The sequence below is a fragment of the Orcinus orca genome, chromosome 3 (assembly GCF_937001465.1).
Source record: "Orcinus orca chromosome 3, mOrcOrc1.1, whole genome shotgun sequence".
NCBI classification, from domain to species: Eukaryota; Metazoa; Chordata; class Mammalia; order Artiodactyla; family Delphinidae; genus Orcinus; species Orcinus orca.
In genome coordinates this window covers 158,304,650-158,331,479 of record NC_064561.1, presented here as the reverse complement: position 1 = coordinate 158,331,479, position 26,830 = coordinate 158,304,650, and the positions used below count along the sequence as shown (strand labels likewise).

The window sequence follows — 26,830 nt, the reverse complement described above, 5'->3', positions numbered from 1 at the left end:
GGTTGAGGGTATCAGGGAAGACTTCAGGAAATGGTTCCACGTTTATCCTAAGTGGGGAAATCCTACCTTTCAAGTGGCCAAGAATCACACCTCAGTCCTAAGATACAGGACAGCATCATCAGCTGAGAGACGTAAAGTGAAATTGTGTATTTACTTCCTCCCTAAAAATTTGAAAAAAAAATTGTTTTTGGCAGGGGTGGGTACAAACTGGACATGCATTAGTATTTCAAAAGATGATGGAGTTTCAGGATAGCATCACGAAGAGAAAAGGGTGCCCTGGACACACAGAGGAGTTTCTGACACTTCCTGGGGTGTCAAGCTCTTGGCCTCAGCTTCCTCGGCTGTAATGAGGAAATCATAATCTCTCCCTTGCTGACCTCACGTGATGATCACAAACACCAGATAAAATGGAACCTAGAAAAGGACTGTATAAACTTTACATGATAAATACATAAATAAAGATTATAGGAATAGGCAGTGTTTCAGGTCCCATAATGCGGCTCCCTCTCTGCTTCTCTGAAGGCTCTCACCCAGAGTTGATGCTCCTGTCACACTTCCTGCGACCCTGCATGAAGGACTGTCTTCTCTCAGTCCACACGTACTTGGCCTTTGTGGGAGGGGCTGAGCCGGCAGGACCCGCACTTGCTGCATTTACTGCACGGTTTTTTACTCTTCGATGGTCTGGGTCTCGTGTATATTCGAGTCTCCCCCTCTATAAAAGGTGGATAGTAACCGTCTATTATAGATAGGGTTGTGGTGAGGAGTCAGGAGTGCATGTGTGTAAAGTACTTGGTATGTGCTCAGTACATGCCAGTGATTGTTAGTTTGGTGATTATCTAGAATTCTTTTCATTCTGACATGAAATGGCCTATGAGAGCTTGCTGGCCTCCTTCAGGAGAGAGAGGGGGAGGGAGTGTCACAGGCCGCTCAGGAGCAGGGTGCCGGTGCCCAGACAAAAGGGAAACGGATCCCGAGAACCTGGGTGGGAAGGTACTTCTAGGTCAGGGCTCGGGGAGCTGATGAAACGGCTGTTGAACCAGAAACTGAGAGTGAACCTGGAACTGACCCATAAAAGAATACTGATTTTTGTCAGGGGCCACAGGAGCTAATTGAAAAGGAGTTCAGCTTGGAAGTGGGGTGTAAATAGGGTAAATTCATCAGAGAGGAGACTGTAACCCCTGAAGTCAGGATGGGGAATAGTTTTGCAACCCGAGGAGGGTGAAGTGGGAAGTTCCTGAAGACGCTCTCTAATGCTTGAATTATATGTCAGGCTAACTGAGTGGTGTGAGGCCCACTTAGCCTGGGACCCTTAAGATGGGTCCTGACATCCCTCGTCCCTGAAAGGAACTTGGGCCTGACAGATGGCTGACCACGTGGGCTGCTCTGTGGCAGGTGGGAGTAGCAGTGCCCTCTCCCGTGAGCAAGGGAAAAGCCATGCCTTCCCAGCTTATTGCTTTCTGTATAACCACCTTCCCTGCCATGGGGAGCCCGCTCTCCATAAATTATGCTCACCTTAAGAGCGCTGTTGGCGCCTGAAAATCTTGACCTACAAAGTCCTCAGAAACACACCATTGTAGTCAGTGTGAACGACAGGGGAGCCCACTCTGTGCCTCCTTTGGAACCAGATAACTTTGACCTTTCAGTGTGTATATGTATATATTTTTTGCCTTTATATAGGTTATTGGTGATTACTTTGGAAAAGAAGGTCGTTTTGAAATGCGACCGAACGTCAAATATCCTTGGGGACCTTTAAAGCTGAGAATAGATGAAACCAGAATGGTGGAGCACACAAACAGCTCTCCTTGCAAAGCATGTAAGTTTAGAGACTTAATTCGCTCTGTGTTTCATCATCTATGGTATCAGTATAATGCAGGGGTCATGCCCTGAAAGTGCAGATTCCTGTTTCTGATGTGGTAAGACCCATGGGAACAGTTCACAAACTGGCATCCGCCTTCAGCAGAGGCTTCTAGGTCCTTCTTCCCTTCCATCCTTTTCCAAAGTGGTAGAAGGCATCTCCCTATTTTTACATCTTGTACTATAATTTCTTAGTATTTGAGGTTTACACTTTTAGGGAGGATTAAAATATCAAATACTAAATGTCACTCGCTTATTCATCTCTTGTTTCAAAGTTTGTATTTATTCTCTTATCCCTCAGAACCAGTGTCCCTTAGGCACCTGAAAATTTACAAATTGGCAAATAAGTGTGAAATCTGTTATTTATGAGCAGCCTTGTCATAAATATAGAAGCAAGTGGAGGGTCTCATAAGGAGCTTAAAAGTAGGAAAATGGTTGGAAATCATTGTTTTAGCAAGACGCTTTGATAAGCTACTGAGGGAGGGCAAAGTGAGTATCGACCTTTCAGGGAACTTGTTCAGTTTAGGCTAATGTATGTGTGCTCCTTATGTCTTGGGAACAGTCTTTAACCTGTGAGGTATTTTTGTATATGCAATAATTACGGGAAGGCATAAGGCAGAAATATGTTAAGAACACAGTCTCTGGAGTTATTGGGCCTGGATTTGGAATCCCACCGTTGTCACTTACTGGTTTTGTGAACCCAGGAGTGTTCTTCTATTTCTTTAAGCCTCAGTTTTCTCATATGTAAAATGAAAGAAATGTATCCCACTCTTAGGACTGCTCTGAGGATTAAATACGAATGCATGTAAGACTGTGTCCTAAACTCTTTCTACACAAGCTAGCTATTTATCGTTTTTATATAATAACTGGGACACCACTGAACTTGATTGTTTCAAACTGTTACATTTTCACAAAGCTATATAAGACATTTTGACATGAAACTCTGGCTTTGGTGAGAGAACATCTAGAAACAGAACATTAACCCAATGAATTTTCTCACCAAATCTTCCAGCACTTGGAAGTGTCACCATCCAAGTGACACTGAAAATGAGAAGAGCCGGCTCAGTCCCATGGTCTCCATGGTTGTCTTCTCTGCCAGTAAACTCAAGAGTGTGGCTAGATCTGAAAACTTCAGTTTCCAGTTTTCTTCAAATCCTCCTTGAACCTGCTTTATTCCCACTGTGCTCACTTTTTTTTTTTGTAACAGTCATTCATCTAGTATTTTCTTAAGTGCTTTTTTTTTTTTTTTTTTTTTTGCGGTACGCAGGCCTCTCACTGTTGTGGCCTCTCCCATTGCGGAGCACAGGCTCCAGACGCGCAGGCTTAGCGGCCATGGCTCACGGGCCCAGCCGCTCTGTGGCATGTGGGATCTTCCCAGACCGGGGCACGAACCCGTGTCCCCTGCATCGGCAGGCGGACTCTCAACCACTGCGCCACCAGGGAAGCCCTTAAGTGCTTTTTAAGCTTTGCACTTGGTAAAAAACCCTCAAACCCCAAACCAAACCACAACCACCACTGCCACAACAACGAACAGGATCCCCTAGAAAATAGTTCTCAAAAAGAAAGGAAAATTGGAAAATTTGCCCCAAGTGGGAAATTGAGAAACACCTTCCAATGAATGAAAGTTTTCAATGACTGAAACGTCAGAATGAGGGATTTCTAGCTATTTCTCAACATGAACTCAGATTATCTCTGTTTCTTTTTCAAGCAGGTGGCCTAGAAGAGTCAGCGGTGACAGGAATTGTTGTGGGAGCCTTACTAGGAGCTGGTTTGCTAATGGCCTTCTACTTTTTCAGGTTAGGACCACTTTATAAGGTTTTAAAATTCACTCCCCTTTGCCACTTGCCTTCGAACGATCCTCCTTGTGACCTGTGCCTATCTTGCTCTTACCCAAAAAGCATGTGGTGAGAAGAACTGAGCCATTCCTTTGGTGTGACGCTGGTTTGGTGGTCAGTGGGTTAGCATACCAGGAGTGGGTCAAGGTTTCTACTGCCTCCCCCTATGGGCCACAGAGCCACTGCTGTCTTTGGCTTACAAATATTCTGACCCCATTCCTACCGCCCACCACATGCGAAAGTGGAGAGGGAATCTGGACAAAGGGAGAATCAACTTCCCCAGTCTCCGGCTTCCTCCAGTTTAGAAACAGGTGCTGGGCTCACCTTCTGTAGAGGACGTAGTGGCTCCAAGCAGCCTACGCTCTCAGGACATCTGTGCTCGGTATTTGAGAACCCACATGCTTAGTGACCACTGTGGTTAAGCCCCGAGTCTTGTAAAGTTGTAATATTTATGTGTGTTCAAGATACCGATAGTTTCGCATCTTGAGACCTGTTCATTCCTCTGCAATCTTTGGTGGTTGAGTCTGTGGCTTATTCTTAAGTCAGCGGACCGTGATTTTTTTCATTTCTGTATGGAACTGTAACTGCGGGTGTATGTGACTCTTTGTGGGGACAATTGTATTCCTTTACGCTTCATCTGATCTTTATCTAGGGCATATCCTGGGAGCTGGGGAGAGCTTCTGTGGCAGAATAGACAAGACTTAACCCACGAGGCACCCAGGGAAGAAGGGGAAGCCTTGTTCTATGGCGTCTGGGAAAGCAGGCCAATTTTCCTCCTTGAATAAGGGCACAATGCCTTAGGGCACACTACTTTAATCTTTGACCAGGGTTTCATATTGTGTCACTTCTCATTTATTAACCCAAACCCAGATGTCCCTTGAGGGCATTCTTTGTAAGAGAAACCATAGTATTTTGTAGCCAAGCGAGGTTTTATTACTACATTCACTTTCCCTTTACCCAGGAAGAAATACAGAATAACCATTGAGAGGCGACACCAGCAAGAAGAAAGCAACGTTGGAAAACATCGGGAGTTACGGGAAGATTCCATCAGATCCCATTTTTCGGTGGCTTAAAAGGAAGCCTATTCTTTTGGCTTGAGATTCTTTAAGGAGATAAATGGGATGAAAAACATCAATGGAACAGAAGGGGCGCTCTTGAAAAACTCATTCTTTTAAGCAGTTAGTCATTTCGTTGTAAAATTTCTTTAGAAGCTCAGGAAATGTTATTAATCACCATATGCCTCCCGGCCTTTCATCTCGTGACAAACAAATATAAGAATATAACGTCACTTTGTTAAATGTTCATACTATTTCAAGGGCACATGATCAGATTTATGTTTTGAAGGTCTGATGTCTCCATATCTTGATGGCTTTTGCGGGGATTTTATGCAAGGCTATAAAATGTGTTTTTCTTAAATGAGATGTTTTATAGCTAGAATAAAATAATTTTTACAAGTAGAATATCCTTGAAAAGAATTTAACCCCAAGAAGAAGAAAACGTAATGAAAAGTCTCAAGGTAGGAAATACATCATTCCTTTCTCTAGCGCTGGTGGACAGATCTGAAGTTGAAAACTGCTCTGTCCGATGTGTACATTCAGGTCCTGACTTCATATCTCGAAAAAGAATCCCCCCCCTGCCCCCTGTCTCCTTCAGCGTCTCATAAAAGCTACTCTGGAAAGTTGTAACTATTAATAAGTTAAGAGGATTTATACAAGAAAAGCAAATCTAAGATGTTTCATTTTTTAATATAAAAAAGCCCTATTTCACACTAACACTTTATTTTAAAGTATTTTAATCTTATATTTTACTATTAGAAAATGTGTCTATTTTTTCATTTTGAAGATTAAATTTCACTTCTATTTTAAAAGCATGGGTAAAGTGTACAACAAACCAATAATGATGAAAGATGCCTCTCTTTTTCTCCCTCTTTTCCTCTTCCCCGTGGCTGTAGCCCAATACAAATTGCTGCTTTAATTACAGAGATCTGGAAATGTACTTAGATTATAGACTCTACAGGAATACATCAATTTACCTGTTTTAAATGCAACTTGTTTTAGGGATAGACTCCTTCCAGTTCTGGCCAGTGATGAGTGTCAAGACCAAGGATGAAATTTAATAGAATTAAGTCAGGTTTTATAAAAGGGAGGCAGTCCTTTTTTCTCAAGAAGAACTTTATAGAGTTAGAACTTGACAGTAAGCACAGAAACGATACATTTAATAGATGACATTTTACCAAAATTCACAATGATGATTTTGGTTAAAAGAGGGAATCTAAATAGCTACTATATTCCCTTTTAGTAAACTCCAGAGAGGCTTGCAGTCATCCACTAGTAACCCATGTAACAGGCGTAGGGATATGAGGAATTTGGACAGGGTTGAATAAGTATATATCAAATCTCTACTTTGTGCCTAGTACTCTGCTCATAGGTTTAAACTCAGGTTGCCACTTTCATGTATAATTTGTGGAGAAAATAGACAATGAGGGAAGAATGGGAAGTTGCCAGATCACTGTACCATCTTATCATGACGTCACGAGGGTCTTTCCTCAATAATGTTTTGAGCAGCCGGAAAATAGTTTTAAAAATTATCTTAATGTCTGGAAAAGACCATCTATAGGAGGAAAATGGGGCAGTTTAAGAAAATAGGGGAATACCAGAATTGGAGCAATTCCTAGGTAGTGATGGAGGCTGTGGCTCACACTGGTAATGGTGGAGGTGAGGCAGGGCGAGTGAGAGCCGTGTGTCCTGGAAGTTGGCCTGAGCTTGCTTCCCTGGAGGCCTCCGCCACTCCTACTTCAGCCAAAGTGAATGGATTATTTCTGCGTGAGGCACATTCCCCCTCTATTGTTTAAAAATGGAACGCAGGCAGTTGGAGAACATGATAAAAGAATGAACTCTGATCAACTCAAGGGACTATGTTGTAGTTCTCCATGCTGGGTGCAAATGAAAAAGTGCTGAATTCAAAACAGGATGGAAAAAGCAGGCAAGAGAGGCCAGCGCCAGAAATTCTGACACAGGAAGACAGTTTGGGAAGTAAAATCCAGGAAAGTGACGCGTGTAACATCTCAGGACTCAACGTGAAAACAGAATGGAAGAGTTGCATCCATCTTACTTTTGTGAGTTGAGAGACTATTTCTCTCTCATTTATGTTTTTCAGTGATGTTTTCCATGTATTTTAGAGATACTCATTCTCTATTATCTTGTGTTTGTAAAAAAACATTAAAATTTTGAGCCTATGTGCTTATTATAGGGAAAAAACACTCTTACCTGGCTGCAGTCTTTGGGTAGAAACATTTCTAACCTTTCTAGAATTTATATAGGGACTGTTAACGCTAACCTTTTTAAAGCAAATATCTTTTATTTCTACTTCAGGTAGAGGAATAGTTCTAAACTTAATATTATATTCCCAGGTAAAATCTTAAAAATTTTAAGTGAGAATTTAGTCTTTTAAAAATGGTAGAGCAGGGCTTCCCTGGTGGCGCAGTGGTTGAGAGTCCGCCTGCCGATGCGGGGGACACGGGTTCGTGCCCCAGTCCGGGAGGATCCCACATGCCGTGGAGCGGCTGGGCCCGTGAGCCATGGCCGCTGGGCCTGCGCGTCCGGAGCCTGTGCTCCGCAATGGGAGAGGCCACAACAGTGAGCGGCCCGCGTACTGAAAAAAAAAAAAAAAAAAATGGTAGAGCAAATCATAAGGTTTCTGATATTTGGACGCCATTCTCTTCCAATCTTAAAGTGATTCTAGTGTTCTTAAGATTGTTTATTTACATGTCTGTTTGCTATCCTTTCTTCCTTGAAATTGTCACATGAGTTACAAAACTTTATTAAGTTTTTAAAGCTCCCTTAAGTTGGGAAACCTTTGCTAAAAGTGTAGGTGTTTGGCCCAAGGTTACCCTGGGTTAAGACTTCTGGAAGTTATAAATCGGGATTGAAATTCCTAACTGCTAACATGTTTGACAACTAGTTATTCATGGGGCAACTTCACCAGTAGCCACATATCATATGGTAAAATAAATAGGACTTTAGTTCTTAAATCGTTCATAAATTATTATCCTGAACTCCAGGGCGTTCAGATTTCAAAAGGGATACTTTATCAGTATTTTCTTATCTGGCCAAACATAAGCTGACATTGATACAGGTCAGAATGAGTATATGCTTTTTGTGTGTATACTCTTGGTGTTGGAAATAAGTATAGGTTTTTATGGTCATCATCATCATCTTAGATTTTTTCTTTTCTGGACTCAGAAATAAAAGCTTTCTCTAGGTGATCACTTCTATCCAGGAAGAACTTTCTGTGTAGAGTGTGGAGCTTCCCCCAGAATGGCCACAGCCTCCACAAGGAAGTCCCTGTAAACACTACCTTTCTTGGAAGAACCATCAGCTTGTCCTTTCCTGAACCGCAGACATGGTTCCACAGGCTTTAAAATGGTTCTTTACACTTCAGAAGCTATATTTAATGGAGGAAGGGGAGAAAGGGAAAGTTAATGCCTCCTTTTCTCTTCTTCCGTAAATTCAAAGTCTTTTGCTTTGGAATGTCAAGCACTTCTCCCTAATCACATGCTCCTGGTATCATTCACTTATTCAAGGCACCTGTGCCCTTTGCTCCCCTAATTGACCACTTTACTTCTGCTTGCCGCTGATTTTGGGAGTGTGAGATTTGCCGTTGACCGTGAAAGTGAGGCCATTGTATAGACCTTATACAGACAGAGACAGGAATTCGGAGTAGGTCCGGTGGGCTGACCACCTTCTTGTGAGTGAGCATAAAGTAGCTGTTTGTGGAAGTCTCTTAGGAGACCAAATAGAATATTATGCCACTGGTATTAAGGGAGTGTTTATAAACTGAAAGGAACACATACCTGTGTTTCTTGGGACACAAAGCATTCAGATCCTGAGTGGATGCAGTCATAAAGCCAAACACCAACCAAAGTCAGGTCCCTCGGTCTACGTTTCATGGGGTTGGTTTAGTTATGCCGTGTGGTTCAGTGCTTCATGAGGAAGCTGAAGACGAGCTGAGTTTCTTCTTCAGTAGAAAAAAAGGAAACTAATAACATGGAGTATGTTTTGGGGGCAGTGCGGAAGCACAGAGAATGAGGTGGCGCTGTTCAGAGGAATCTGTTTCTTTTTCAGTTGATCTTTAGAACTATAGAATAACCTATAATTTAGTTCCTCTTCAGTAAGAAGCTTGGGACACACCCAGCAAGAAGAATCAGGATCAAGCTCTTCCGAAAGAAACGGAAGAGGGTAGTGTTGCCAGCTGCCAGCATCTTTACCACCCCTCCCGCCAACACCCTTTCCACTGTCCACCATGGCTGCAAAGATGCATCAGCATCGTGCCATGCAGGTAGCAGCTTGTGAGTACCTCCATGCTTCCTCGGGGGGAAAGAAGACCATGTGCTGGCTGTAAGAATGCAGCTGGCTTTTGATCAGAACCCTTACCTAACTTGACCACGTGCTCCCAGGGCAGTTCAAGCCTCTGATGTGCATATGCTCCAACAAACCTGGCTTCGGTTTTCAGCATGTAGAGCTTGCAGGTGTGCCCCATAGCTAGACTCCAGGATTACATCGACTTTCGAAAGGTGCTGGATTGCAGTTTGTTCAAATTTCTCATTAACCACTAATGTGAATTCATACCAAAGGCAAAGCAATTCTAAACCAGCTGATGCTGTTGATGTTCATATTTTAAGCCACTTCAAACACGGTGAAAGGGTTTCAGTGGGAGCTGAGTCTCAGAAGTAAAAATCCATATATTACAATAACTCTTTGATGTATCAGGTGTGGGATGATTCCTAGGGGACATATTTGAACAAGCAGAATTAAGAGTTAGCTACAGTGCTGCATTGCTTTGATTCACATGTTTAAAGACCTAAATTTCTACGTGCAAGGAATAAAGGGCCCATTCACCAGGGTAAGTCACAACATAGGCTACCAAAGTGTATTCTATTTGCTAGGAGAACAAAGCTGTCATAGCACATAATAATTGCTCAGAGAAGGTTGAGAAAGAGGAAAATTTGGATTTTGAGACAGGATATCCTATTTATTATTCAATGCCAAGATCTTAAAATGTTCAGTGTGGTGTGTCCTACAAGACAGCAATGAGGTGCCCATAACAGCCTGGAGATGCTGTGAGTTTGCAGATCTTTCTGCTGGGTCCTGGGAATCTGAGTTTTGTTCCCTGTGCATGGTGCATAATTGAATTCAAGAGGACACAGAACAGACACGTGGGGGATTACTTCTGCAGCCCTTGTCTTCTGGGCCATATTATTCACTGATAATTTACTATATAGGACTACCGAACAGTACATACCTACCATGAGTCTGGTAGAAAAGTAAAAGTAAAAGCTGACAGCTACATACAGTTTATTATTCGAATGTAAGTAGAACTATCTGCATATAATGTGATTTAATTTATTGTTGTTTTGTGTAGAAAACGAGAATTAATGACTGTGGATATAACCCCTGTTTTGTATAATATATTTTATTTCTGGTGCAAATTGGTCAGTTAAGATATCTTCATCTGGTGTTTGGATATAAATGTGTATGTGTTCTTGTAAATGTTTCTGTTAAGCAAGAATGCCACATGCTCACAGTATAACAATGTGTTCTCATTAAAAAAATACGTCCCACAGAAACCTTTTCCTGTTTATAATTCAACCAACATACACTGCACATATCCATATTCTCCGAGGACTTTCTGGTCTCCTAGGACCAGTTTAAGTAAAAGATTAATTAGCAGATGGGATGAATTGTGCTGTCTGAATGGTACCCATGAAAGAACTCAAGAATTTCTTCCCAGGACAGGGAAATTTGCAGAAATAAGAAAAGAATATATTATTAAAATGAGGAGCAAACCTTGAATTGGCAGGTAAGGGGAGAAATCTTTGTGAATGATATCCTGAGTCTCCACAGCTTGAGGACACCACATAGCTCCAGTTGGCCTCATATTATTATGTGCCTTGCCCACTCTGAAGAGGTCTCAAGTCAGTTTTGTCATTCTAAAGAGCTCCTCAGTTTCTAGGGTACTAAACAAGTCAATAGCCTGGAGCATCTACAGGTGACTCTGGCTTGTAAAAAGCTGCTTCACTCTCTGGGAAGTTAGTCATGATTTACTTTAAGCCCAAGAAACACATAGCAATCCTCAGGGTTGGATCAATGTGTCCCGGGCCCTGCTGCTGCTGTTGCCACCGCCAGTGAGGTCCCCTGGCAATACCACCAATGACACATTGGGTACTGGAGTTTGAGAAGGTTCTGCATCAGGATGCTGACTCTAGGGTTGGAGGTTGGGTCCTGGCAGGAATGAAGGGCGGGGCCAGGAAACCTCCAGGAAGCACAGGTGTCTCAGTCTACTTGGGCTGTTGTAACAAAATACCATAGGCTCGGGCTTATACAACAGAAATGTATTTCTCACAGTTCTGGAAAGTTTGGTTCCTGATGAGGGCTTTCCTCCTGGCTTGTAAATGGCTGGCTTCTTCCTGCATCCTCACATGGCCTGTCCTGTGTGTGTGTGTGTGTGTGTGTGTGTGTAGAGAGAGAGAGAGAGGGAGGAGGGAGGCTCTTTGGTGTCTCTTCTTATAAGGACACTAATCCTATGATGGGGCCCCATCTTTATGACCTCGTTTAACCTTAATTGCTTCCTTGGAGGCAAATACAGCCACACTGGGGTTTGGACTTCAACATATGAATTTTAAGGGGGACATAAACATTCAGTCCATAGCACAGAGTATTATCACTACTTTCCTACATCACTTTGGGGACCATGGCCTCCCTGAATCTTTCCATTCCACATCCTACCCATTTTGAATTTCTTCATGAACACCCAACACCCCACAATAGGCTAAAGATGCCTCATGACTGCAACTAGCGGGAGGTATGTCCCTGGAAGAACCCTTGGGAGCTCCAAAAACCATTGATTTAGGGCCTCACCCTAACCCTAAATCATGGGCTTCTGAGGTTGACTTAAATAGCATCTACTATTGGGAGAGGTACCAATGGCTGCGGATCTTTAAAAAATTAGCAATTTAATAAGCGATCTATTATCATCAAACTAGAACCACGAAAAATAATTCCTTTTGCAGGCTTTGTGCATCCCTGTCATAGCTGCCAAAGCCCTATCATTCCCATTTCATAGACGAAGACACAGTGGAGCCAGACTCCTGGGGTTTATATCCTGACTCTGATCCTTGTGGCTGTGTAACCTGTGTGACAATGGGGATAATCATAGTGCCGAGTTCATCAGCCTGCTGGGAGGACTTCAAACTTGCCACACAGTGAAGCCTTCAAAAGAACGATTACCACACTCTCCTGTTTCCTTGGATAAGGAGACAAAACTCTCAGCTGGCCATTTTTGAGCCTTTTCAAGGCAATTTGGCTTGATGACACCTAGTCCTGCCTTCTTAGAGGATGAGATGAGAGACTATGAAGAGAAAGAGGTCCCTTTTCCGTACACTGTCTCCCCCACCCGCCAAAAGGTCCAGACAAGGGACAGGAGGGGACAGTGATGAAGCTCTCAGAGGGCGTGAGCAGTTTCATTCAAATCTGTTTTCTCCTCAGCTGGGCCAGTGTGTCACACCTGCCACACACATCCTGATTTCCGCCACTGGCTGAGAGGACCTTAAGGACCGCTCCCTGGACCTCATCCCCCCTGGGCAATGACGCTAGCAGCTGTGATCAGTCAGAGCAGTACGTTCTCCCCTGCAACATGAGGGAATCTCGTGTGCCCTAAAGAACATCTTTCCCACCAGGGGCTGCCCTCACCCCAGGCCTCCCCTGAGAAAGCCGGGATTTTGTCCCAAATGCAACAGCGGCACCTCATAAGTGTGTTAGTGGATGACGGGGGGGATTTTCCAGTGTAGACAAAAGGGGGTTCTTTTTCCACGGCCACTCCAGTGGGCCAAGAGAGACCAGGCATCCTGCTGCCTGCTGGAAAGTGACCTCATCAAAGCCATGAAATCCCTGGTGCTTGTGGGGCTTCTCCCCATGGGACCTAGTGGCCCCAGAGACCAGATGAAGACAGAGCGCTTTTCTGGAAAGCCCGCCACAGTGCAGAGGGTCGGGTGAGGCAGGTCTGGGAGGCTGCATTCCAGGCTGCGGCCCCTCCTCCACATCCCTTCTTGCAGGCGCCAGTGCTGGGCACCCTCTGGCGGGGCTGGACCAGTTCCATCAAATGCTTGAGAAGCCCCAGCTGTGCGTGCGAGCTGTGCTCCCCCAGCTGTGGCCGTCGTGGGTGCCGTCAAAGGTATTTTATGCTTTCAGGCGAAAATCCTGCAAGAGGCCCTATCTAAATAGAGCTGGCCCCCTGGTGTCTTAGTCGTATACCCTTGATGACTGTTCTCAGCGTTTTATTCGGAAGGAGAATGAAGAAGGACAAGGAGCGTGTGCCCATCTCAATCCAACCCCAGTGGTTCTTTATGGGGAGCTCCCTACATGGCAAGACTGCGCCAAGCACCTAAACTGTGCTCGTTTATTTCACCAGACATGGTTATCCACACGTCACCCCTACGAAGCAGGACTACGGTCAACCTCCTCACCTTAGAGGCACAGAGAGGCTAAGTAACTTGCCCAAGGCCTCCCAGCTACTAGGCGGCAGGCCTGGGGTTTGAAGGCAGACCGGTGGCCGTAGCAACGGCCATGCCAAACTGCTGAATCCCGTGGCTCGTGGTCAGTTCAGTCTCGATTAGTAGACCTCGCGCCCTTTTCACTCTCCACAACCAATCAGATTCTCATCCATCTCTGCCTCTCCATGTTTACTGCCGCCAAACCAGGCCTTTATCTAAACCTCACCCCAAATTAGCAGGGAGCAGCCTCCTAACTCTTATTTCTAAGCTCTCCTCTTTTAACTCATTTGTCTCACCACTGCCATGTCAGTCTCCCTAAAATACTGCTGTGATAATGCTTCTCTTTCTCTCTTTTTTTTTTTGTAGTATGTGGGCCTCTCACTGTCGTGGCCTCTCCCGTTGCAGAGCACAGGCTCTGGACGCGCAGGCTCAGCGGCCATGGCTCACGGGCCCAGCCGCTCCGCGGCATGTGGGATCTTCCCAGACTGGGGCACGAACCCGTGTCCCCTGCATTGGCAGGCGGACTCTCAACCACTGCGCCACCAGGGAAGCCCTAATGCTTCTCTCTTGTTCAGTAACCTATAATGACTCCCAATCCTCAGAGGTCAGCTTCCATATTCGGTTCCTGGTGTCACAGCCCTACCCCCTCAGTCTTCCTTTATTGCTTATTATTCACTATTCCTTGTTCAGTCAAATTATGCTGAAATTGACTTACTCAAATTGATTTACTTGTCATCCACTAAACTTTCCCTGCACTTTCCTGCCAGCAACGTTTTATTCCCACTGTTCCTCCCACCTGGAAAACCCTTTGCTTTCTAATCAGGTCCATCCATCCTTTATCTGCAGTTCACATCCCAACTCCTCTGTAAGCTTCCTCATCCACCCTCGCCTCGGATGAGCGCTACTCTATTTTGTGGCATTTGTTGTCGCAGGGGTTACGAATGGGTGGTCTGCAGATGTGTTTTGTTTGGCCAGCCAGTGTTTAGAAAGGAAAAAAAAGAACAAAAGGAATTTGAATGTGTTTGGATGGGGCAAATGCTCTCCAGTTTGTCAGATCCCCACACTCTCGATGTTCTTACACCCAGTTTTCTGATTTACATCAGGGCTTCGGGGCTTGCAAACTCTGCACGTACAGCTAACTGGACAATCACGTGGACCTTTGCCCCATTTCTTCTACTGCCACCTTACTTATCTTTTCAACGTCATAACTTCCAAGCTGCTGGTCTTCAAAGATTTCTCTGACACTTTAGATTTGTTTCTCTTCCTGTATCATCTTTGTCAAGTGCTAAGTGATTCTAAAATAAAATATTTCCCGCCCCAGGGGAATTATTACCCAAAGAGACTCCATGTAGTTTTGTAATGTTAATACTCAATCCATAATCTTTCTGCTTTGTGAAATTTTCTTAAAACTGGGATATTCTTAAATGTCCTCCCACAAGGAGGACTCCAGAGCTTAAATTCCTGCTTTTCTGTTTACTAGCTCTGGGGCCCAGCAAACCACAGGCCTCGCTCAGCCTCAGTTTCGTCCTTTGTACAATCAGGAGAATATTAACTACTTTGTAGGGTTCAAGCGATGTCTGATATGCAGCAGCAGCTCAATAAACTGGAGCTGTTACTATTTTCATGAGACAGCTTTACTTATTGCCTCAAGTTCTTGGGTTCCTGGTGTCAAGCCTGGTCCCAAACAGAAGACGTGGGGTCTTTTTGCCATGAACCTTGTGGTAGACATGCATCCTTCTAACCTCATCCTCATTTCATAGATGACGATGCTGGGGGGTACCAAGATTGTGGCTGTGAGGTTCCTGGCACAGAGCAGCTGCAATAGCTCGCGTCTGTTGCACAGACCCTCTGCCAGAGGCTGTTCTAAGTCCTGTATCTTACGCAGTCCTGTATCCCACCACAGCCCTACGAGCCTGGCTCTGTGGTCACCTCTGAGACACAGAGTGCTTCAACACCTTGCCCTGATCCCCAGTCAGGAAATGACAGCACCAAGGCGTGAAAGTAGCAAGTCTGTTCTAGAACCCGAGCTCTCCTCCCTCTAAAATACACCAGAGGCACCCTCGGTGTCCTAATGTCCTCAGTATGTCTACAAGACCCCCAAAGACCCTCCACCTTTAATCCTCTGTCACCTCTTGTCCTACCACACATCAACCACTATGGTAAGAAAAGGATAGTATGTTTATAGCAGAATTTAGCACTGTAGCTCAGAGGTTCCCAAGTATCAATACCATTTGCAGACTTGTGTCAATCCATGGAGTTTTACCAGTTTGTGCTGAAATAAGAAAAATTAGGACAATAATAGGGAAATGCTCATAAACACAAGTTGATTCAGTATTTAAAGCACTGGCTCTTCTTCTGAGATTATAACTTAGTGATTTTGTGTCTGAGTTGTGAAAAAAATACCTTTTCTATTATAAAATGGTAGTGACGCTAGTAGTGGGTTTTTTTTTTTTTTTTTTGGCTGTGTTGGGTCTTCATTGCTGCGCGCGGGCTTTCTTTAGTTGCGGCGAGAGGGGGCTACTCTGCGTTGTGGTGCGTGGGCTTCTCATTGCGGTGGCTTCTCTTGTTGCAGAGCACAGGCTCTAGGTGCGCAGGCTTCAGTAGTTGCAGCATGCGGGCTCAGTAGTTGCGGCATGCGGGCTCAGTAGTTGTGGCCCACAGGCTCCAGAGTGCAGGCTCAGTAGTAGTGGTGCAAGAGATTAGTTGCTCTGCAGCATGTGAGATCTTCCTGGACCAGGGATTGAACCCGTGTCCGCTGCATTGGCAGGCGGATTCTTAACCACTGTATCACCAGGGAAGCCGTGGTTTTTTTTTTTTTTTTTAATGTCTTTATTAGACAAAATAAAAAGTTGGCAAATAATGGGTGAAATTCCTGAAATCCACCAGTCTAGAAACATAGTCTGTTGTCTGATGGAATTACAAAATGTCCGCTTGTTTATTCATTGTTACACAAGACTGTATCTTGTCTTCTGGGCCAGCCTTCCCCCCTTTGTGTATCCCAGGAGCTTAGAGATATTTTTTGAGTAATTCCCTGCTGGCTGATTCTTTTAAGGGCCACACAAAACCTGTGTCCCAGCCCAGATTCTTAATAGTCTATCTTTGCCCTTCTTTGAGCGATCCCTCACATTCTGACTAGTCATGATTAAGTCATCTTCAAACCAAAACTGTTGGCAGAACAAACATCTCAGACTGAAGCTCTTTCCTTCAAAGGTTTCATAGCTGTTTCTCAAAACCAGTCCCCAAGGTTGAACTCTTAGCTACCTTACAAGCAGCTTCTATAGTGAGACAGATCACTACTTATCAGCTTACTATAATAACAACAGTAAGGATAGTGACAATAATGGGACAACACATTAGAGACCTCCACTTAGTGTGTCCTTCCAAACCATCACACTGAAACTGTTTTTTCTTACTTTAAGCCCTTTTAAACTTAGCTGCTCTGACTTAAGAGAAAAAAGAACAGCCCCTGGTGCCCAAGTCCTGCATATCACTGTGGATGCTTTTTCCGTTTTATTCTCATTTCTACCCATCCAAGATCCTATATATTCTCATTCAAGTGAGTCTTTGCTGAAAGGCTTTCTTAGATTTTATTTAAGAATGAATTGTCATTCTCTGGTTCATCTCTGTCCCATAAAGAAACCAGACCCACTGGTGGCGTGCTGGAGCTGGCTCCTACTGGCTTGTAAGAACAAGTTATTACATTTTCAGGAACTCCGTGAGCTGGTGCGCAAACAAAGCCATTCTTAAAAACTAGATCACAATTAAATAAATCTTATTAAAAGCAAAGGAAATAAAGACTCAAACCGTCACTTTCTAATTACTACATTTTCCCATTACCTATGCATTTGAGGTTATTTACATTATCTGTAAGGTGTCTGTACGGAAATACAAAATAATGGTGTGCTTGCTACAGTTATTTACATTACCTATGCATTTGAGGTTATTTACATTATCTGTAAGGTGTCTGTACGGAAATACAAAATAATGGTGTGCTTGCTACAGTACATCTCTTCTCAGCTCCACCTTCAGCGACGTCACACAGGTAGCTAGAAATGGGCCGTGGTACGAGTATTTACACCACGGAAATCAACAAACACTACAAACCACAGCACATTCCCTTCAGAGACACGGTTGTTAAATGCTCACCAGCACACCACTGTCTGCCATCCTTGTCTTCCTAGTAGGTGAACCCAGAACTCAACCCAACAACGACACTTCTCTTTCACAGATAAAGAAATTGATGTTCTGAGAAGTTAAATGATCTGTTCAAAATCTCACAGCTGGCAAACAATAATCTCAGGTCTAGAACCCAGGGCTCCAAAAGTCTAGTGCTTTTTTTATACTAGCAGATGAAAGACACCTCAGACCCTAAAAAGAATCTTGAGTGTTAGGATGAACTTCCCAGCTTAACAAGAGCCCTGGAGAGAGTTCTGCCCTAAGGGTCTGCTGAGAGAGCAAAGATTCTGATTCTTATAACAGAAATCCTTAAAATATGAAAATGTTTTTGCGGCCTCAGCTAATATTCCCAAATTGTTGTCTCACAAGAAACCCTTAGTATTTTAGCGAGGTTTGTGTATGGATTGCAAGTTGTGGGATGGCAAAGGGAGAATGGCACAAAAGGATGAGAATCCCTGGGGATCTAATAATTGGAAGCTTCGTTGTTGAACTTTTTAGACTCTCCCACCTCCTTAAATGTACACCCACCCCCACTCACCACATGGCACACATGATAAAGTTGGCAACATGATAAAAAATATAGAAAATAAAAATCCAATTCAAGGGACTTCCCTGGTGGTGCAGTGGTTAAGAATCCTCCTGCCAATGCAGGGGACATGGGTTCAATCCCCAGTCCAGGAAGATCCCACATGCCACAGAACTAAACTCGTGCACCACAACTGAGCCGGCGCTCTAGAGCCCGCGAGCCACAACTACTGAGCCCCCGTGTGCCACAACTACTGAAGTCTGCATGCCTAGAGCCTGTGCTCCACAATAAAGACGAGCCACCGCTATGAGATGCCTGTGCACCGCAACTAGAGAAAGCCCGCATGCAGCAACAAAGACCCAACAGAGCCAAAAACAAAATAAATAAATAAAATAAATAAATAAATAACTCAATTCAAAACAATTGAAATATAGTAGGCCTTCCAAGTAAGATCTCAGTCCATACCATTTGCATAACACTATCTTGTGACATTTTATTTTATTTTTGCGGTACGCGGGCCTCTCACTGTTGTGGCCTCTCCCGTTGCGGAGCACAGGCTCCGGACGCGCAGGCTCAGCGGCTATGGCTCACGGGCCCAGCCGCTCCACGGCACGTGGGATCTTCCCGGACCGGGGCACGAACCTGTGTCCCCTGCATCGGCAGGCGGACTCTCAACCACTGCGCCACCAGGGAAGCCCTCTTGTGACATTTTAAATATTGTATTCTAGTGTAGAAACGATCTAAGCACACTCATAGTGGAGCAGAGAAATTTTTACAGGCTTCCCCAAGACAAGTGAATATAATTTCCTAAATAGAATGAGAAATCCATCATCAGCCTCCATCTTGGAAACCATTTGTGTGAACTATGTAAACTCTCAGAGACCGGCTACCATCTTTCTTTAATCTCTTAGAGAGCAAATGGTGTTTTTAATATACTTAATTTTATTCCTATAAAATCAATAAAATGACTGCAATAGCTGATAATAAGCGAATTTTCAGGTTATTATCTGCATGGCCCAGCTACTGCCTCAAAGGACCGGCATTTTCCTCTCTCTGCCCTCACAGCTAAGCTTGCTCAGTCCTCCTCAGGCATCATGTCTATGCTTCCGTGATGGAATTTCTGACTCAATATTCGACTCTCAATTTCATACCTAACCTCCAACAACCCAAACTTTATCTTCTTTTCTCTTAGGAACTCAGGTACATTGTAAATGTTTCTGTTGACGAACCCAATATACAGTATTAATACAGTGTTTACATAGATGCAATGTTATGCTAAATAAAAAAGAGCAGGGAATGTTCTTCACACCAAGCCATAGACTCGGGTATTCAAATTGCAATGATTACCTGAATTTTTAAAGTATGAATGACTCTTTCTGCTATATAAATCAAGGACTATGAATAGGCAAGAAAGAGTGAGTGCACCCAGTGGCCCTCTGGAGGGCTGGGGGCCAGTGAGATGTTCACATGATTCTCCTTTTTACAATTATTACATCCAAACAGGATATGGAGAAGCATAGGAAGCGTAGTACACTGTTAGTTTAACACAGAACTCGAAGAGAGAAGATCTATCTGGGTAACCTCAGTAGATTTTATATTGCTGTTCTCATATATCTTGTAGAAGATACAGAGTCCAGGCATGCCTTATCTCAATGAAAATCGCTAATTCTTTCACGCCACTTGGTGAGCACGCTTCCTGATGTGACCTGGCCTTCTCACCCCTTGCTTGAGAAGCCCGTGGTAACTCGGTTGAACTGGTCAGTCCCCAAGGGCTTCATTCTTTAAATCCCATTTGAACATGTACAGAAGACATTCCTGCAGCTTTCTTAGGAAACTATTTCTTGAGGAACAGTCATCACATTTCTGAAAAATTATGGAGGCAGCTGATCCAAAGTCTTGGCCTTGAACCCCAGCCAATGTTTTCTTGACTCCAAAGTGTCCTGCCAAAACAAAGTAATCGCACAGCTGACAGAACCTCTCTTGTTACCTCTTAGGAATGACCATAATTTACAGCCTGCAATGCCAGTGGGGGTCTCCCAGTGAACATACAGCTACTCTGGGTGCGTTTCAGTGAGTCATCTCAGGGCTAATAAACTTTTCATATTTACCTTCTCAGGAAAACACGGAATTCCTTGTTTAAGGACAAACATCACCGATAAGGAGTTCTGTTTCTACCGTAACTGTGCGCTCCTTTTTTCCTTCCAAGGTGCCTACTGGTCTCCTGACCTGACAGTTTGGTGCCATGTCCTGAGACCTCCAAATTTTCTCCTAGATGCTGGTTCCAGACTTGAGGTGGCCGTGACCAAAGTTGTCACTATGGAGACTTGTTAAAGTAAACGCATCATATTTGGCTTCAAAAACAGACAGGCTTCCGCCTTCTAAAAGGAATAATTGTTTAATTTTTCAGAAAGAACATTCTAGGCTTGACTGCTCATTTTAAGGCAAAGTAGGCTCTGAACTCAGGATCCTCTGGGCTAGAGATTCTAGACTCTAGGTGCCTGGGAGCGGGGCAGGCGGGAAGAGTGGAAGATGTACCCCTAAACTTTGTGAATCTGTGTGAGAAAATGAGGAGCTAAAGGCTCTCAGGTGACTAAATGCCCAGAGCCAGAGGACACTGAGGGTCTCCAGAGTTTATAAATTGTACTTAAGTACCTTCAATGTCCTCTGCTTTCTGACAGAGATAAACATATCCAGAAGAACCACCAAAGAAAGTTTACCAGGTTCTTTCTCAGGACCAGTCAATGGGAAGAAAGATCTGGACACTGGTTCTGACTAGAAGGCTAGAAGTCACCCAGGGTCACCTAAGAGAGATACCTAGTCATGGCATATTTTCTCGGAAACATTCATTCTCTCTTCCTGTCTGGCTAAAACCCAAGTCCTGGTTTCTGTAAACTGACAAATCCCCACCTGCTTTGTACCAGGGCTCATGCTTTTACTGTTCCAGTGTTCATTCCGCTCCTTATGCATTTTGGGTTCCTGAGCTTTCCATTGATTTTTTTGGTGAGCTCAAGTGTGTATTTAAAGGAATGTTTGTTAGAGTTACCCAGCATTTCTAGCTGTTCTGCAGTGGGTAGTTTCTAGGTAATCCCATCCTCCATACTGCCAGAAGTGAAGTCTTTGAAATCTGATGTAAAGAGAATGGAAACAGATCAACAACAGATGCACCTTCTTACCCTTAGTAGAAAGTGTCAGGCATTGGTGAAGTCCTGAATCAGAGTCTTTGAGATGAGGTGAGTTTCTGTACTGGGTGGTCTGTATTACTCCTGGGAAGAGCTCTCTGACAGGGGCATCAGTTACATTTTGCTGCAGGGCTTCTGCATCTGCTGCCTGGACCACCTGACTGAGTCCCTAAACCTCTGTTGGTCATACTTCCCACCTGGGAAAGGGAGGCTCCTAGTCATGTCTATGGTCCAGACTACTGGTCTCTGTTTCTTAGGCTCTGACCCACTGGCTGGCCTTCTTTTCATTTCTTTGTAATCCTGTGGTTTATTGTGTTAGCCTGTGCCTGAATATTTTGAACTATTGCCTTGATCCAACCTAAAGAACCATGTGTTTCCACCCTTAGATGGCTCACCTGCCTCTTGTGTTGTAGCTCTCAGGACGCAGTACTTTCTCTGAGTCTTCTCCCCAGCACAATAGAGGCAAATCATATGAAGACTCTGCTTTGACAGTTCAGGTAGTACAGATTCTGAGAAGGACAGAGTGAGTGGGTGTGTCGTATCAAAAGATGCAGATCTATCAAGAGATTCAGAATTGAGGAGACCTGAAGTTAGCAGGAAGGAGGTCTTGCATAAGACTCTTCAATCCCTTTTGTATCCCAAGGTTATTATCTCAGCTCTCTCTTCATTTATGCTCTGCAGCCTCAATAGTTCCCAAGTTACTGGGAAGGACAGACAAATCCAGACCCCTTAAACTCTCCGTATTCTTTCCCCCATCCATCTTCCCGTTACCTGTGAGGAAGTCTCTCGCCAAGTCTCTCCTGAAGTTAATTGCCAGTGAAGGAATTGGCAATGTCTTTTTTGTTATGGTGGTGGTAAAAAACACATAACATAAAATTTACCTTCTTAGCCATTTTTAAGTATGCAGTTCAGTAGTGTTAAGCATATTCACGTTGTTGTGAAATGGATCTCCAGAACGTTTTTTATCTTGCCAATCTGAAACTCTTTACCCATTAAACAACTCCCCCTTTTGCCCTCCCCCTAGGTCCTGGTAACCACCATTCTTCTTTCTATTTCTATGACTTTGACTACTAGATGCGTCATATAAGTGGAATCATACAGTATTTTTGCCTTTTGGGGACTGACTTATTTCACTTAGCATAATGTCCTCAAGGTTCATCCATGTTTTAGTATGTGTCAGAATTTCTTTCTTTTTTAAGGTTGAATAATATTCCACTGTATGAATACATCACATTTTATTTTTACTTTCATCTGTTGATGAACATCTGGGTTGTTTCCATCTCTTGGCTATTGTCAATAGTGCTGATATAAACGCGGGTGTGCAAATATCTCTTTGAGATCCTGCTTTCAATTCTTTTGGATGTATACATAGAAGTGGGATTGCTGGATCATATAGTAGTTCTATTTTTAATTTTTTGAGGAAGCTCTGTACTATTTTCTATAGCAGCTACCCATTTTACATTCCTACCAATAGGGCACAAGGGTTCCAAATTCTCTACATGCTTGCCAACACTTGTTATTTTCTGTTTTTTTGACAGTAGCCATCCTAATGGATGTGAGATGGCAATATCTTTCTTATATTTCTTCATAAGATTCTTGGAATTATGGATGTTTTGAAAATATCCCATCAGTAAGTCTCTAGTTGCTTAGTTCAGTTTTCAATGGCGATGGGTATTCGAATGATCTTCAAAATTAAAAGAAGTTGTTACAAATTAAGAGTTTTCTGATCAAGAGTAGAAAACATCCAGAAAGTTCATGTTTGCTTTCCATCCAAAATTATCACTCAATTAATGTTCACTACCAAGTTCCACCTAGGTTCATTACATAAGCTTTATAGAACTCTTCTTATAAGCCTTCTGTGTGTTTTCCTAATGATGGAAAGACCACTTCATCTTGGCTTCTGCTTTTCCTCTGTGAGCTCATGCTAGGGTCATTGTGCCATGTCTTTTATATGCTTGGAACAGACTAGACTAGAACTATAGGAGTCCATTCCCTTCTGATTTTCAGTCTCGGTCTCTCCTCAAGCTAGGGTGGTTGGCTTTTTTTTGGAGGTCACAAAGGTTGCCTTGGCTACCTTTAAGTAATGACTACAAGCAACATAGAACTTTTACTGCAAATGACTTTCTGTTCATCAGATTTTATTTGCAGTTAATATTGGATTAGAACCTGGTGTATTTAGCTTTGCAAGCTGTATTCCTGTCAGCATTATGCCATTCCCAAAGAGGGTATCTCATGGTGCATTTCTGCCTGGTGTGCCTCTCCCCAGAGCATGGCTCTAAAATAAGAAATTGTACTTCTTACATTCCCTTTTATTTCCTTATTATCTCTTGAGTTACAGCCCTGTACCCATTTAACACAACACATACATGGCAAGGGGAGAATTTATGACTCACAATCAATAAATATTTTATCTTATTGGGAGGTAGCTTGAAGGAAACACAGTGTGCCAACCTATTCATGATTGAACACTATTAAACATTTCAGTCCAATACAACAATTCTTCTGACCTTGAAACTCATTGGCTTCTGCTGCTTTACAGATAAGTTAGTATGGGACCATGACCCTTTTTCGCCATGTGACCAGGGTGGTTGTTCTCAAAAATGTGCACCTTGGTGAAGCAACATATCCCATGGACCCTACCTAATCACACTTGAAAGTGCCTTGCAAAATGCCCTCATCATAATTAAAAGACAAAATGAGGACACTTTAAATAACAGTTCAATGAAGGATTGATATGGGAAGAAAATTTTTCCTTCATGAACAAACTATGGTGAACATAAACCAGAAATCTTAAAACAATTCAATGGCAGAGAAAAAAGATGGAAGAAAATTGGGTCCTTGAAGACGCTGATGATCCATCTGGAGCCACCATTTTAAGGACTTCTTGTTAAGTGACATCATTATTAGTTAAGCTAGTTGAGTGAGGGTTCTCTGTTATTTGCATCCAAAAGCATCCAAAATCATGACGCCTTGTAGGGTTTGGTCTTTAACTAATGAACAATGAGAAGCTGTTAAAGGATCTTAACAAAAGTGTGACATGGTCGGCTATGAGTTGGAAAAAAGATGGTCTAATTTCAGTGGGTGGAGATAGGGTTGTAGGGGTTTAAGGATGGATGCAGGGAGTAACTATAAAGGAGGACGAGGTTTAAGGGGGAAGATTATGAGGTACATCTTGGAAGTGTTGTGTTTTCCTAGTGGAGATGCCTAGTAGGCAGTGAAATATATGGAACTTAGAGATGAGATCTTGACTAGAGAGATAAATTTAGGAATCATTGATATTTATAGCTATTGAAGTCATGGGTATGGATGAATGGGCCTGAGATGAATATTTGAGGAACTTCAATATTTAATGACAGGGTAGAAGAGGGTGAGTTTCCAAAGGAGATAAAGAATGAGAAGCAATGTAGAAGGTCTAAATACTCTAAAGTCAGTCCATGGATTTCTACTTAAGAACCCATGGGATAAAGGATTGGATTTGAAGATTTCTCAGAGGTCCTTGATTCTAAGATAAATCTGATTGCTCCTTACTGTGAAGTCAATGGAAAATACTATTGAATATTTTTTTGACTCCTGCTAATCCCAAATAATCCTTCTGTCTTCAAACTCACATTTTATATTACCTGTATTCCTCTTACAGCGTATCTTACCTTGTATTGTGGTTGTACGTGACTATGTCTCATTTCTCCCACCAGGACTAGGTATTCTTAGAGGCCAGGAATTATGTCTTATTTATTTCCTATGTTTCTCTCCAAACTGCTCTTCTTAATTGGCAAGACATTTTGAATGTAGTTGGACACCAATACATTTTTTGGTGGATGAGTATTTGATATGTAATTAAATACACTGAGTGAAATTGCTAAACATTTTCTTTTATTGAATTCTTGAATGTGAACTAGAAAGTCTGAATGAACTCCAAGCTAAGAAAAAAGCCCATCCTGAAGAGATCTAAGGGTCACAAAACATCTCCCTGAAGTCCTCCATCTGATGAGCATCCAGCTATCTGTTTAAGGTGGTAAGATCACTACCAATCATTGACTTCCAGATTTTTGATTCAGTCTAATTAGCAAAATATACAGAAGATAAAATAATCCTTACTCTGACCAGGCATTCTTATGTCCCCAAAGTTACTCATTTTCCTATCTCCCATAGTTCTTCCAAATTAGATCCTTCCTCAGTTGAGGAAGAAAGGAAGGTTGCATTTGACCAACGCAAGCTTCACAAATGGATGTAGCATCAGAGATTGGATAGTCAATATTCTCAGCTTAGTCTTACTATAGTCCAGTTTTGTGACTGTGTTTTTAACTGATGTTCATCCGAAACAACACATTTAACATTCAGCTTAGTTCATTACAAAATCTAAGAGTTGGCAAAGAATTGGTCCATTATCATGGGACATTTGAATAAAGCACAGAATGGAAGATGAAATGAAACCTACATTTATTTTTACTTTTTAATTTTAAATTAAAAAAATTTAACCTTTTTATTGAAGTATAGTTGTTACAATGTTGTGTTAGTTACAGGTGTACAGCAAAGGTACATATATATATTAAAGAATATATATAAGATATATATAAATATATATATTCTTTGTCAGATTCTTTTCCATTATAGGCTATTACAAGATATTGAATATAGCTCCCTGTGCTATACAGTAGGTCCTTGTTGGAAACCTACATTTATTGATACCTTCTATTTGCTGGGCTCTTTAATAGTGTTATTTCATTTGACAAGAGGAGTAAAGGTATATGTACATTTGTTTTCTGGTTTTACCTATATGTTTCTAAGTAGTTAAGAATTTTGAATATTATTAGACCAATTATATGATAAATTTAAGATAAAAATTAAATTAAATGACTTAAAGTTCTAGATTTTTAAGAAATCTAGGTTGGCTCTTCTGCTTTCACACATCCAACAATAGCTCAAAATTCCCTCTTTCTTGAGACAGCAACCATTAAGTTACTCTTAAACCCACACTAAGTGCTATGTAACCCAGGGGACAGAAAGCCAGATAGGTCTGGTTTTTGGTATCAGTAGTGTCTTTGTTGTGGACAGATGTCAGTTTCCAAATTCTCACTACACTGTACAGACTTGTATACCTCAGGCAACTTTATAGCTCAAACCCCACTCCTCGGGGACTTACAGCAACTTGTAAATCCATGAGGAATTTTTCAGCAAAGTTATATTTCTTAGTTTATTCATGGATTAGACTTGTAAGAGTAGATTCATGCTAAGGCCTTAATGAGCAGGGCTTTTTTTTTTTTTTTTTCACCCTGAAAAGAACACTTGCTTCTCTTTTTCCAACATTCAGCTTATGATGGTTTTAGAATTTATGTTCTCAGTTTTGCCCCCATTGACTTTGAAATCTTAGAAAATACTCACCATGGATCTTCCCAAAATCCAGCACTATTCAAAGCCTTTCTTTATGTAGCATTAGAAAATGGAGACCCACAAAACTATTTCACATGAGTTTGTTGCTCGGGTTTACTTCTAGGAACATTGGCTCTGCTCTTCCGACTAACAAGAAGTCATGACAGTGGTCTAATAACTGAGCAATGCCTGGTATTAGGGATGGAGAACATGAAGAGGATTTCCACAGAGTTTCTCAGAGTTGGGCTAAAGGTAAATTCTTTTTTCTTTCACTGGAAAAGATTTGAGCTAGATTAAAAAAACACCCAAACAATGGATGTCTTCAGAATGAAGTCCATAAAACCAA

At 42.6% G+C, this 26,830-nt stretch overlaps 1 protein-coding gene across 2 annotated transcripts in view; it reads left to right on the top strand.

Annotated features, from left to right (window-relative positions):
* Positions 1–6,916, top strand: part of NPR3 (natriuretic peptide receptor 3) — a 66,165-nt gene extending 59,249 nt beyond the window's left edge. Inside the window, exons 6-8 of one of the 2 annotated variants that reach the window (XM_012531652.3) lie at positions 1,678–1,813; positions 3,563–3,650; positions 4,651–6,916. In XM_012531652.3, coding sequence (XP_012387106.2) covers positions 1,678–1,813; positions 3,563–3,650; positions 4,651–4,762 — 336 coding nt within the window. In that variant the 3' untranslated portion in view covers positions 4,763–6,916. The remainder of the gene's footprint in view (positions 1–1,677; positions 1,814–3,562; positions 3,651–4,650) is intronic. The other variant, XM_004266026.3, reaches the window with a different exon arrangement.
* Positions 6,917–26,830: the final 19,914 nt, after the last annotated feature.